Raw genomic sequence first — 14,011 nt, 5'->3', positions numbered from 1 at the left:
GCTGGGTTTTCATATGCGTGTACAATTAGGGAGCAGAGCTGAGGGCTGCTTTGGGGTGGGGGGCAGTTCAACATCTACGTGGCCGGTGGCACCGTTTTCAAGGCTGATGGTGGCCGAGGCCCACCCCTGGGGTTGAAGTGGATGGAACCCGGGACGCCCACGCTAAGTGCGATCGGGAGCTTTGTTCCCTACAACGCAAGCCCCATGGGCTCAGGGGGCTCCATCCAGGCCGTGGGGAGCAGAGGGGAGAGGTGGAAACAGAAGTGCCCTGGGTCTGGTCTGAGGCTGGCCGCCCCTGGGCATGACTCTGTGTGGTGTGCAGTTGTTCCAGGGAGTCTGGGACCCCGCCCAGGCTGTCTACACAATTGTGCTGATGCCGCTGGGTTTGGCCTTGCTGCTGGTGGGGGGCGGCGGGGCGGGGGGCTGCCCGTGGTGGTGTGCCGCGTGGCCCGGGTGGCTCGGGTGGCCGGCATGGGCCGAGGGCAGCGGTGGGTGGCTGTGCACATGGGCCCCGTAGGGCGGGTGCCCCCCGTGGGGGCCGTGGTGGTACTGGTGTGCGTGCTGGATGTGCTGGGGGGGATGGTAGTGGTGGTGGTGGTGGTAGGGGGGCGGGTTCTGCTGCATGTGGCAGTACTGGGTGTGGTGCCCATGCACCTGGGCTTGCGGCGGGCCCTCGACAGGCCCCTGGTGATGGCTGACCACAGAGTGCTGCGGGTGGGGCAGGCCCGGTGGGTGGGGGGGGTGGCTGTGGAGGGGCTGAGGGCGGGTGGGCCTGGGGAGGGGGCTTCCCTCTCTTACTCCCAAATAAGGAGCCCAGGAGGGAGGATGAATTAGGCATAGTCTGGTGTGGGCGAGATGGACACTCTCGTGTTGATGTTGTTCTCCGGCGCATGTGAGGACTGCTAATGATGGACCCCTAAAAAGGAAATTCATAGAAATCAAAATTAAAAGACCTTAAAGCACTTATGTCAGAATGATTTTTTTTTTTTTTTTTTAAATGTAAAAAGTTCACCCACTGACTGCTAAGCCTTAGTTCAACTCACTGGCTGCAGAGGGCGGGGCTGGGTGAGGCTGGGTTAGTCTCACCTCCACTCATGCTACTAGGGGCCGGCAGGGACTCGGAAGTGGCCTTCCACTGAGAGACGTGGGGATGGGGTAGGGCACGAGGGGCCCTCCTGTCTGGTCAAAGCAGCAGCAGCAGCACAAGTGTGACTTCTGCTCTCATCCTGACACGGAAGGCGGCCTGAGCTTTCGGATCAGAATGACTGGCCTGGGAGTGCCTGTGAGCGGCGTGTGCGGAGTGGACTGGGGTGGGCTGGTGTGCATGAAGGACCCCGTTCCTGCTGAGATTGCACCCTATGTTCTCCTGGGTCTTCTCCACGGGTGCGAGGGCATTTGCTCTGCCTGCGTGGGCCCCGAGGTTTCTGGGAAGCTAGCGGTAGGGGCAGGAGGGGCTCTGGGGAACCTTGTTCTGGGTGGGGGGCTGCCTAGGCATTTCACTGCAGCTACCTACTGCAAACCAAACAAGGAAAAAGAAGGAAACAAAAAGGTCTGCAAGCTGAGGTTAAGATGTGAACGGTAATATCGAGATGGCTGGAAGATGAATGAAATCTCATGAAATCCACACTGAGTTTTTCTTTCTCTCACGGCTCTCCTCCCCCGAGCTAGCTGCGCAAGGCCACGGTGCCCTGACTGCAGACACACAGCAATCGAAACTCCAGGAAGGAAGCGATGGGGATGGCGGAGCATGGAAGTCAAGAGATCGGCAACCCCCCCCCAGGACAGCGTGGGTGGAGTGTGCATGGGCGCCTGGCGGCGGTGCCTCCCGCCCTACAGTGCCGGCAGGCGAGGACCCCGGGGCTGGGTGGGGGAGTGCCGGGAAGCTGGGATGTTAACCATGCTCGGGGCCACCGGGGACAGGGTTAAGCAGGAACTAAAACACAGAATCCAGAACCACCCCCCCACGGGTCCGGCCCCAACAAGCGGTGAGAGGCATGGACGATTCTAGGCGGGAGAAGCTGGCATGCACTTGGGGCTGCTGCAGGCATGGGGTCGGGGCGTGTCTGCGCCTCTGTGCAGTAAGGGAGGAAGAGCAAAACAAAACGAAAACGAGAAAAAAAAAGGACAACAGATATAAACCAAGGATTGGGGAGGCAACACACGAAAGCCGGCTGGACGTAGGTGCTTCCTACTTACTTCCACATTGCTCTCTAGCGATCCCGCACTGCTGCGACGCCCTCGCTTCCCTGCCCAGAACATGCAATACCAGAGGTTAGACACGGACACGAGGCCGGGCCGCCGCCGCCGCGGACCCTGAGCCGCCGCCAGCGCCGCGCGGGCCGGGTGGGGGTCGGAGGACAGGCTCCGCACGGAAGCCGGCGGCAGGGCAGTAATGAGTTAAAAAAAAAGGGGGGGGGTTTAAAGAAAAAATAAATTCTTTTTCAGACAGCCCCAACTTCACACCCCTTCTCCTAGACTGGCGGTCTGTTGGGGGGACGCAGTGCCTCCGGGTGGGCTGAGGCACGTGCACGGGTGGGGACGTCCCCCAACAGGGGATGACGGGACAGGGGCAGCTTCTCCGATGGCTCAAAACAAACAAAACGTGGTCCTGCACAGCCCTGACGTTCCGTGGATTTCATATACGTATGTATATGCATGTTCGTACACACATATACATCGCCCCCCTCGCAGGCAGGGTGCGGTTGATGGTTAGGAGGAAACTAAACTGGTGTCCTGTCTTTTCCTCCTGGGTGGCTCAAATGTGCCTGTGCCTCTGGAGTCTGTTTGGTTTGTGCAGTGCCCTGGCCAGGGGCAGGAGACAGGGTCAGGGGCTGCTGGGAGGGCCCAGGGTCCTGCTTCCCTTCTGGGGGCACCACGCCCTGGGATGCTACAAGCATTCCCTCAGTTGTCAGTGCTCCCTGCCAAGGTTTTGTAATATTCCCAACACATGGCGCATAATAGGCGCTCAATATACGTTGACTATGTCAGAGGAAGGCTGTGTCTTCTTGCTTCTGGATGCCCAGGGTCCTGGCCTCCACGGTCCCTCCGGAGGCCGTCTCCATGGATTTCTGCAGGACGCTGAGGCTGGCAGGAATGGTGGGTGCCCAAGCTTTGGGGTCTGGTCTCCGACCGGCTCTCAGGAAGGAAGATGGGAAGAGGGAACAGAGGAGGGGCCTCCCACTTGATGTTCTGTAGGCTTCCATCTGTGCAGCTCTGGCCATAAGCCGAGCACGTTTGTTCTCAGTCAAGCCCCATGGCAATGAAGGACAGCCACCCATGCCAAGGAGGAGACGGACGCTCTGGTTGGTGGCCTGACTGGTCCAATTGCCACAGCAAGCAGGATTCACGCCCAGGTCTGCCTGTCCACCCCTGGGGCTGGGAAGCTTGGCCATGCTGCCTTCTGAGCTGAACGCAGGCCGAGCCTAGGAGCCTGGAAGATGGAAAGATTGCTACCTCTCTGTGGCCCACACCCTGGCCATGTGCTGGGTGGAGAGAATGGGTCTGTGGGTCCTTCAGGTCTCACCATGGCATCCGAGCGTACTGGCTCCTAGAGACAGCCAGGGCCAGAATCAGGAACCATGTCTGGAAGGGGCCAGCATGGCTCTTCACAGCTTCCGCTGCTTCTCAGTGTCGGCACAGGACGCAGCAAGGGCTCTCGACCCAAGGTCTTGCCCTGTGGCCCTTAACAATGCTGGAGGCTGAGCCGGTGCTGCTCTGGCCACTGTGTCTGGGACACAGCCTTGATCCTGGGCATACAACAGCAGACTCGGGGGACAGCTGGTCCCTTTGCTTTGTCTGCTAACCCCCAAACCTGAGTTCCAGCTGGGAGCTTGCTTGACTCTGGGAGCAAGCTGAGAGGGCCTCAGAGCTCGCTCAGGACAGGGCCACATAGAAGATTAAGCAAGAGGGTTTTCTACCAGTTTCTGAGGACCAGGGAGAACCAAATAGGATGTGGCCCTTATTCCCAGCTGGAAAAAAGATGACGGTCATGTATCCTCATCTTTCAGCTGGTATGAGAAGAGGGGCTGACCTTCTTCCCTTCCTGCTTTTTGTCTCAATGCAGTGGTCCAGAGACACAGAGCAAGAGGAGGCCCTTTGGCTGGAGAGGTGACTCCACCTGGTGCTCCTTCGATTCTTTACCTCGGTTTCTGCATCTGTGAAATGGGCATGCCCCTTCTTCCGAGTGGGCTGGACATGAGCATCAGACACTCGGGATATCGTGGCACCATGCCGAAATGCCAAGAGTCAGGTCTCTGCTGTCTTCGGGATTTTAAAGTCAGTTCTCTAGCCCCTCTAGGCCTAGAGGACTGCCCTGACTGAAAACCAGGGACACGGGAAGGCCAGCCCATCGCCGCCCCCCTGCCAGTGCCCAGCAACGTCTTCCAGCTGGCCTGCTTCTCCCCGTGGGACTTAAGCCAGGCCTGGAGCTAGGTTTGAGGGCTCCATATGGTATCTGGTCTGAAGCAGAACAAAACCCTCTTTCTGCTCCTCCTCCTGCCCCGTGTGGGCCAGGCGTTTGGACAGTTTTATCTTGGATGTCTTTGTGTGATGTTAAGCTTCTTAGAACTCATCTTTTCAACTTCTGAAATCGGCATGAGATGTGGGGTATCCCTACAGGAGCTCTCCGCAGTCCAGGTCCCAGAGCCCCTTACTCACAGGCACACCCCACAGACACCCGCTCACTGTAGACCCGTGTCTGGGGTGTGCACACAGGCACACACTACGTACTAATGGAGGTGAAGTGCGCCCGGGCAGTGGCTCTCACCCATGCATCCACGCTATCCCTCACCTGCACCGGACTCCAGGTGCCCTCCCTCTCTCTTGGGATCTTGCACCAGCCACAGGGGAGCCCCACCCCACCCAGCGCCTCTGCTAGAGCCAGATCAGGCCCTGCCAGGCCAACCAGGGCCAGGATCGGGAACCGTATCCAGAAGCGGCTCCCAGCATGGCTCTTCACAGCCTTCCCTTGCTTCTTAGTGTTGGCACAGGATGCAGCAAGGGCTCTCGACCCAGGGTCTCACCCTGTGGCCCTTAACAATGCTGGTGGCTGAGCCGATGCTGCTTTGGACACTGGTCACCAGGAGCCCCCAACTCTCCCCTGAGAGGGCTGCCTTGGTACAGGACATGGCAGGTCTCCAGCTAAGCCCCAGAGCAATAACAGGGGCAGGTGGGTCCTATGGCCTCTGGGAGACATCCTCTTCCCGGAGACTGGTGTTGAGTAGCTTGACTGGGAAGGGCAGGAGAACGTGGGGGTCTTGGGCACAGTGTCCACCATGACTTGACTGATCTGGGCCAGGGGCTAAGGCCCAGTCACACCTGTGTCCCTGGTCCTCATAGGTCCTTGATCTCAGGCCAGCAGGACTCTGGTGCCACTGAAATGAACACAGGGTCCCGGGCGATGGAAGACCATATGGAGAGTATTGGGTGGGACCTCGTGGCTCGGGCCCCTCCCTCTACCTCTCAGAACGTCAGGGGCTCCTGGAGGTCTTGTGGGTCAGACCGCAACTGCCTCCAGGGTCTCCAAGGTCTCGGCCTGAGGTGTGTCTTCTCCTGGGATGATGTGTGATCGCAGGTCCGGGGCAGCTGCTCCCGGAGTGGGGACATGTCAACCGCTGAGTGCTAGCTTGCCCGAGGGGAGACGGTGCCCCTGAGGCCTTGCCTCTTCTCCACAAGTTCATCTTGGTGGGGGCCACGGTGGGTGGAGTGACGCTGCCTCTGGAGAGTGGCACCCCGACCCAGTCCAGGGCATGGAACTCCTTGTCTCCAGCCACCGAGCCCAGCATCTTCCGGGATGGCTGCCGACACCGGCCAGTCTCCCTCTAGAGATCCCAGGTGGCCCATTCCTAGTCTGGGGCCGTGGCAGCCGCCAGCACTCCAACACCCCCTGCCTCGCCCTCCAAGCTTCCTGGGTAGCGGGGGCTTTCTTCCCTGGCGATTCTTTTCATTGTCTCCTGGGAAGACTCCATCCCTAGAGTTTTTCTTAGCTCAGAATGCCCAAATGACAATGGCAACAGGAACAATAAGTGGAAAGCAGCCAAACCTCAGAGCTCTGTCTCTCACGTGGCCATGGGCCTGGGCATGCCGCTCTCCCTGACCCCCAGGACCTGGAACAGGTGTGGCTGGCCATGAGGGCCATGCAGGCCATGGTGGGAGCCTCAGTTTCAACAGAGCCACAGTTACCTGAGGCGCTGGACAAGACGCCTCAGCCCTCCGGGCACTGCGTCAGGGAACAGAGAGGCCAGGGCTTACCCACTGCACAAACTCAAACAGAGGCTCCAGCCCCCAGCCTGCAGAGGCCCAGAGCCACCCAGTTATGTTCAGCTGGGTTTAACAAGCCATAGGGAAAACCAGTGGTTCTCAACCAAGGGCAGTTTTGCCAACGATGGGTGATTTTTGGCTCCCCCCCCACCAGAGGAGACCTGGAAATTTCTGGAGGCATTACTGACTGTTGTGACTGGGGGAGGTATTCCTGGCAACTCGTGGCTAGAGGCCAGGGGTCTGCTAAACATCCCGCAGTGTGCAGGACAGCCCCCCACAGCACTAAACATCAGGAGTGCTGGGGTTGAGAAACTCTGGGTTAACCCTCATGCTGGCAATGGATTTCTGATTTTTACTATGGAAAAAAAAAATATGACAAGACAAAAAAAGCAAAAGGAAAAAAATCCAACTTAAAAAAAAAAAAAAAGAGAAGAAAAAACAAAAAAGAAAAAAAGAAATTTCTGGGCAATGAATAAGCCGCGGGGAGGCAGCACTGCTGGTGGGGCCGGGGCGGGATGGGTTCCTGGGCAGGCTCTCGTAGCAGGGCCCAGAGCTGGCCACAGGATAGTGCCTGAGGCAGGGTGGGCTGGGTGAGCCCCTGGGAGGGTAGTGGCCCAATCTCGGCCTGACGGGGTCTTCTCCAACCAACCAGGGCCTATAATCAGGCTCCTAGAGCCTGGAGCAAACTTCGCTCCACTGTAGCCCTAGCCTCCTCCCAGAAGAAGCTGCCCGGCTAGGCAGGACTGGGGGGCGGGGGGCTGTCACTCCACCGCTCCTCTGGCAGCGTTGCAGGCCACGCAGGCTGGAGCAACGCTCACGGGCGGCTGGCCCCAGCTCAGAGGACCTGGCCAGGTGAGGGCTGCCATAGCGGCTCCCTGATGCTCTCGGCGCACCCCCTGCCCTGGGAAATCTGGGAGGCTTGAAGAGATGCTGCTTGCTTGGGTGTTTAGAGGCTGCCAGCAAATAAACACACACAGAAACAAAGAAACAACAACAAAAATCACAGTTCTGCCAGGCAGCCGACATCCCAGGGGCAGCCGCAGCCACCACCTCTGGGCTGGATGGGGGCCTGGGTGTCCCAGGAAGGGAGACCTCTGTGAGGGAAGCAAGACCAGGGACAGCGGGAGAAGGGGTCTCCAGACACAGTTTAGAGGGCTTCACTCCATTTCATTCATCAGCATAAAACACAGGGACGCGGCAGCACGGAGGACAAGGGACACATCCATCAGCGGGGCCTGGCTCGCTCTGTGTGAGAGCAGTTTCCGGAAAATAAATAAAAGAATAAACGAAACCCCTAGAAGGAGAAAGGGAGAATGGGGGTAATCTTCTGGCTGTCCTGCCTTAACAAGCGGGTCCTGTTTCCTCTGGCCTTCAGGGGACGGCCGCTCTGCGTGGTCAGATGCTGCTACGGTTTGGGGATGGTCACGGGAAAGTGCTCCGTCTGAGCCCTGCCGCCACCGGCCACCACTGCATGCCCTTCCTGGCGCACGATGCGTGCCCCAGCGGCCCGGTCTGAGTCCTGCATGCGCTGGGCTAGGAAGGGGGGCCCGGCCCGCCTCTTACCCGCTTCCGAGAGGTCCCTCAGGGAGCTGCTGAGGGCGCTGCGCTTGAGGCCCTCACCACCCGCATAGCTGTCGTCCAGGCAGGCCCGGCTCAGCGTCCCGTTGCCTGACTCCTTTTTGAGGCTGGAGCACTGGGACATGCTGGGCCGCACGACGCCCTTCTGCTTCTCAAGCTCAGCTGAAATAGAAGGGGCGAGGGACTGATGAGGGGAGCACAGTCTTGAGGGGACAGCCCGGGGTGGGCCTGGAAACTGGGCCCTCTGTGCAGGCTTGGCATTGTGCCCGGGTGCCATCTGCCCGGCACGGGGAGAAGTCGGGGCCCAGGGCTGTCTTGGGAAAGAGAAGGTATGAATGCTGTCTTTCACAAAGGGGAGCCAGAAGGAAATCCTGGAGGGGAGGCTGGAGAGGCAAGGGCCTTGGGGTCTGCAGGGAAGAGTCACTTTGCAGGCTTGAGGGCCGACAAGGAGACTCACTGGCCCGGGCCTGTGGCTAAGCATTGCCCTGTGTCTCCAGGGAGCGAGGCTTGGGGCCAGGAGAGGAAGGGATTATAATCAGCTTTGATGGAACCCAGGGGATGGGCTCGGCTGTGACCCCTCAGTCAGTTGGGCCCTGACGTGGAAGACAAATAGTAACCGCACCAAAGTGCAAAGAGCTCAGCTCCAGAACTCTGGGAACGCTTGTCTCGTGGGATGACCAGGGAACAAGGACCCTCGTAGGACAAGCCATGTGGTCCCACAGGCAGGATGGGCCTGGGCTGCCGAAGCCCTGGCTCTCACAGAGAGGCCTCTGCTGCCCTCCCCTTGCCGCCTCCTCTGGCCCAGGGCAGGTGGGCTGGCCTGTCACAGGGCTGTGGGAAGGACAGGCGAGGCCTCACAGAGTCCCCAGAGATGCTGGGGCTGCTGGCTCTTCCTCCCCAGGGGGCCTGCAACTTACACTCTATCCTGTGCTTCTCCATCTCCTGGACTTCCGCAATGGACTCCCGCAGATCATCGGTGAACTTCTTCCGGTCTTGAGGATTGGGAGCATTAAAGTTTATTAACACTTTGATGTCTGCTCCGGGGACAGCAGATGTGAGCCGGATGCCATTGGGGTAGTCTGCAAAGGAGAAGGAGAGAAGAACGCATGGGTCCCTGTGTGGTCTCTGCAATCTCCTTTCTGCTCAAGAAAATACTAAGAAGTCTGACAGCCAGGCTCTCAGAGGATGTGTCCAGCCAGGAAGAAAAGGCATCCACACAGCAGAGCACAGGGACTGCCAGGAAATCCCCATCTCCTGACCTGGGTCCGTGTTGTTCCGTCTATAAGTCGGGGGCAGATCTGGCTTATCTAGGCCGAGGCCAGGGCCCCCATTCTTCCTCAGCCTGAAGGTCATGGAGCCTGGACCCTTCAATTCAAGGTCCTTGGTCACTGCCTGAAGCTGGGGAGACTGGCCAGGGGTGGAGTCCAGGAGGAGTCAGAGGTAGTGTCCCGTGCTGCGTGGGGAGTCTTATCCGGTCACCTCGGACAGTTCTGAGGGTACGCTGAGCTCTGTTCTCTGCCAAATGGCCTCCAGACCCTCAGTCCCCTCGGATGCATCATGGGTGCCCCGTGCTCAAGGCACTCCACGCCGAGGCGGCATCCTTCTGCTCAGACCTGCCTGGTGCCACCTCTGAGCTCATGGGGTCTCTATGGCTTTGGTCCCCTGGCACTACCTCTCTCAGTGGGAATTAAGCATCAGCCACCGGGTGTTTACAGGTTCTCGGTTCAAGCACCAATCCCACTTTTGCTCAGACCTTGGTCAAGGCTGGGAACTCAAATGCCTAGAGGCCCAAGTGTGTTCCCTAAACGTAGGAAGCAAACCACATAAGACCTCAGGGCAACAGAGCGAGTGAGGAGAGGGGCGTGCAGCCCAAGACCACTGCCTGGGAATGCGGGCCTAGCAATGCCAAATCCCAGGTTTTTGTTTTTTGTTTTTTTTTAAGATTTTATTTATTTATTCGACAGAGATAGAGACAGCCAGCGAGAGAGGGAACACAAGCAGGGGGAGTGGGAGAGGAAGAAGCAGGCTCCCAGCAGAAGAGCCTGATGTGGGGCTCGATCCCAGATCGCCAGGATCACGCCCTGAGCCGAAGGCAGACGCTTAACCGCTGTGCCACCCAGGCGCCCCTAAATCCCAGGTTTTAAGAGAAGTCGAAAATAACTAAAAGTTTAACATAAAGATTTAAGTATCAGCTCAATGAATTAAAAAATAAATCTATAAACAGAATATAAAGTAACTGAGCTGGGACTGACCCATGGCTTCCACTCTGAGAACCGTGGTATGAAGACACGTCCCACAGAAATGTCAGTGTCAGCGCTGGGGCTCCTGCCAGCGCCTTATGTCCAGGACTGAGGGCTAAGCCCTGGGAATCTAAAAACGATGGTGGCGCCGCTTCTGCCTGAGGATTCAGGCTGGTGGGCCCACTGCTGTGAGCACACGACCACCGCCACTCCTTCCAAGAGGGCCCTGCTGGTCAGGACGATGTGGGATAGCACCATCCTCCCCGGGGCCGCCTGGTGGAAACCAAGGCAAGGCAGGCTTCCCAGCCTGGGGTGTGGCAGACAGAGCAGGAGGTGGGGAGATGGTAGGGTCGGCGTCCTGGGCTCCTCGGGGGCACAGCAGGTGCCGTTCCCTTTAGGACAGGGAAGGCGTAAAGGGCCCCAAATCCAAGCCCTCAGGCCTCGGGGTTTGGGATGGCCCAGCCAAAGGCCCCTGGTACTTTCTTGACCTGCAGATAGCCAGCTGATCAGATGGTAGTTTGGCAACCTGTCCGAGAGGACGAGGGCTTCCCTGCTGCTGGAGACACCATGACACTCCACGGGCGCAGGCCTCCCCCGGGGTTGGTTCAGAATGGGCAGGGCAGCAGGGCCAAACCCCCACGCCCCCCCTCAGGAGGTCTGGCTCAGCCTGCAGCTCAGGGAACTCCAACAAGGATGGGGCAAAGAGGGAGAGAGGAAAAGGGAAGGGCTTGGGTACTGAGAAGGACCAGGTCAAAAGAAGAAGTCAGTGGGGGTGTCAGCTCCCCCCCAAAATCCCTAGGCCCCATGGCCCACTCATACCCGGAGGAGACTCTCCAATAGCAGCTAAGAAGAAATCCTGTTTCAGGAGCTGTTCTAAGTACTTCATGCGCACGGACTCAGCTGAGTCTATGAGGCAGGCACTGCTATCACTCCACTTTATAGACAAAGGGAATGGAGCCCGGAGAGGTTACCCAGCCAGGCCACATAGCCGCTAAGAGCAAGAGCAGCACGCGAACCCCGGCTCTCCGCTCAGGGCTGAGAGCTTGTCCTCTACATCCCCTCCTCGGGCGTGACTTCAGCCTGTTTGTTCACTTCTGTCTGCATTTAACCTATGCCATTTGACTTGATTTTTTCCCAGCAACATTTTATTGACACAAATGCATTCTGCCCTAAATTAAAAAATCTTACCACCCATAAACAGAAGGAACAGAAAAAGTAAATGTGATAGCCACCATGCACAACATTATTAAATGCTTCCCCGTTACTGCCGCTTATCACACTCCTGGCCTATAAGCTGCTCTCCACTGGTGACGTGGGAACAAGGGCATGCGTGCGAGAGCCACCCTGCGGTGCTGTCCTCTGGGAACCAGGCAGAAGGGGAGATCACTGGGGAGCGCAGCGCTTCCTGACTACAGGGCGAGAGCTGTGACGCTGTCTCCCGCCACAGGGCGCATGGCCACGCGTGGACGAGGGCTCCAGTGCACATGCTCGTGGCCAGGCCACAGCAGGCCCCCCGCACAGACTTACACTGGTTCTCGAAGAGCAGGACCTGCATGCCGTACAGGGAGAAGGACTGTCGGAAGCTGTACGTCACGGAGTTCTTCTTTTTCTGGAAGATCTTGGTAACCTGGGGGTAGCCGGAGACAGAGGCTTGAGTCACATACTCCGCGCTGCCCGGTGCAGCTCTGGGAGCTCAGGATTCTAAGTGGGCCTAATGTGAATCTTTTCAGCAATTCAGATGTTAGGGAGGCCTCTGGGGCAGGAAAGGGCTGCGTGCCCATGCATATCCTGACATGGATGCTGGCTTCTGTTCCTACAAGTACCAGGTGTCATCCTGGCTGGCAATGACGCCCCCAAACTAGCACAGAGGTGACGGGCATGCCATCGCACAGGACCCTGAAGGCGCCGGGCCGGGCACTTAGGCCCAGGACCCCACCTGAGCGCTGTAACTGCCTGAAAGATTAATTTCGGAGGAGGAAATGGAGGCTCAGAAGTTTGAAGTGACTTTGCTTGAGGTCGGGGACTCTTAACAAAGGACTTGAAACCCACAGGTCCAGACGCCAACCTCGCTAATCTGAGAGGAGCAGCTGGCTCTCAAGTAGGGATCAGGGACAAGGGCCTCTAGCAAGAAACCTGTGACATGCGGGAGACAGACACCCAAAGGACAGGTTCGCCTGCTATATGCAGGGACATCCTTATCCCCAGTGGCCAGCACCCAGGTCACCTTTTTTTCCGGGCAGGAGCTCCTCAGTTTCCCTTTGGGGAACCCCCTCTCTGCCACCTTCAGTCCACTAGTTCTGGGGGTGGGCAGTGACCCAGGCTTAGCCAATGAGACAGCACCACACCTGCCTGGCCCCCGGGAGTGGCTCGGGCACGGGCCCAGGAAGCAGTGAGACCTTGGTTCGGCCTCTTACAAAGAGAATCTCACTGGTGGCCGGGGATGCAAGGGAGGCGGGGGCAGGATGAAGCCTGCAGCTGCCAGGGCTGACATTCCCTTCTTGGACAGAGGCTGCCTGAGAAGGGAGCCCACACAGCCGAGAGACAGCCTAATGAGGAGTCCCGCTGACACAGTTTGAGCCTCTGGGAATAGCTGGGGCTGAAGGCCCAGATCCCTCCTGGGCTTTTCCAGAAGCCAGTGAAGCCCTGTGTTCATTGGTAGCGCTGTGAGTTGGACTCTGCCTCTGCTAACCCAAAGACCATGGGGCTAACTCCCATCCTGTTACCTGCACCCCCCCCCCCCCCAGCGTGTGCCTTTCCCCCGAGCACCAGCAGACGTGGCCACACAGAGACCGAAGACCGGAGCCTCGGGTCAAGCCCGCCCTGAGCCGTGCTCCCAGCCACGGCACGCTGTGGGGAACCACATACCACCAGGAGGTCATTAAACAGGAAGATTTCTCGCTGGTGCAGTCCGAGTTTCTGGGGCTTATTTGGGTCTGGAACCTCAAAGAGCCGGCAGTAGCAGACCAGCCTCCGGTGGGGCAGAGAGAGCACCTGTGTGGGGAGGGAAGCGCTGCCGTCAGCCCCCTGCCACTCGGCTGGAGCCTGGCCCACAAGCTCAGAACCCTGCCTGCGGGCCTGGCATTCGAAAACGCCCTCTCCCACCAACTGTGCACAGCAGAGCAGACACGTTTGGACTCCTAGCAATTTTCCCCCGCTCTTCCTCAGGAGCGCTCCTGAAGGGCCGTGGAAAACGCCCCTGCTTCTCATGACACCCCCTTTCCCCTTTCCTTTCCTTCAGGCAGGTCCCAGACTTCTTACAGCATCACGCTTACATGGCAGACCCCCCCCCCCAGGGAGAAGTTCCTGATCCCTGAGTCCCCATAAGTGTCTGTCACAGACATAAGCCCAGTAGTCTCTGTAATGGTTTCTCCAGAGACTGTCTACTCTAGATGAGGAAACTGAGGCACAGAGAGGTTGAGCAACTTCTCTCAGCCACACAATGGGGAAGGTTCAGAGCCGGGAGCAGATTCTGGGTCCCTCCTAGAGAATCCCGATGGTTCTGATGCCTGAAAAACCTTATCCCAAATCCTGAGCCAGCTGCCACCGCTCTGTGGGGCCTGGCTGGGGTCCCCACTCTGAACATCCCCAGCACGGGTTCCTGTGAGCCCCCACCCTGCCGAAGTCCAAGCTACCCTCAAGGCCAGGTGCAAAGTACGGTGTCTAAGGGCTATGGTGACAAGCCCTCTGGGAGGCCCGGTTATGGCTCTGAAAGCACCCAGGCTCACGCAAGAGACCGTAAGTTAGTAAAGGGCCAGGATGGGCTGGGTAGTGTCACAGCAGGCAGGGAGGGTTCACTCTGCAGCAGGTGCCCTGGTGCAGGGATACCGGAGCTCAGCGCATCAGGAAGATGTGAGCGAGCACGTGGCTCAGGCTGGCGTGCTCAGGGAGCGGCCCTGTTTGGAGCGAAAGTGAGAAGGGGAGAGGATGGTGGCAGG

General features: G+C 58.6%; 1 protein-coding gene across 1 annotated transcript in view; it reads right to left on the bottom strand.

Annotated features, from left to right (window-relative positions):
* Positions 1-257: 257 nt before the first annotated feature.
* The window catches only part of IQSEC1 (IQ motif and Sec7 domain ArfGEF 1), a 376,503-nt gene continuing 362,749 nt past the window's right edge, over positions 258-14,011 (bottom strand). The window contains 7 exon segments of the mRNA XM_057311963.1: positions 258-741; positions 743-916; positions 2,197-2,246; positions 7,822-7,998; positions 8,754-8,915; positions 11,604-11,703; positions 12,942-13,067. Coding sequence (XP_057167946.1) covers positions 358-741; positions 743-916; positions 2,197-2,246; positions 7,822-7,998; positions 8,754-8,915; positions 11,604-11,703; positions 12,942-13,067 — 1,173 coding nt within the window. The 3' untranslated portion in view covers positions 258-357.

This window comes from Ursus arctos, unplaced genomic scaffold, assembly GCF_023065955.2.
Source record: "Ursus arctos isolate Adak ecotype North America unplaced genomic scaffold, UrsArc2.0 scaffold_14, whole genome shotgun sequence".
Lineage (NCBI taxonomy): Eukaryota > Metazoa > Chordata > Mammalia > Carnivora > Ursidae > Ursus > Ursus arctos.
Note: the sequence above shows the minus strand (reverse complement) of the source record. Positions and strands in the feature narration are given on the sequence as shown.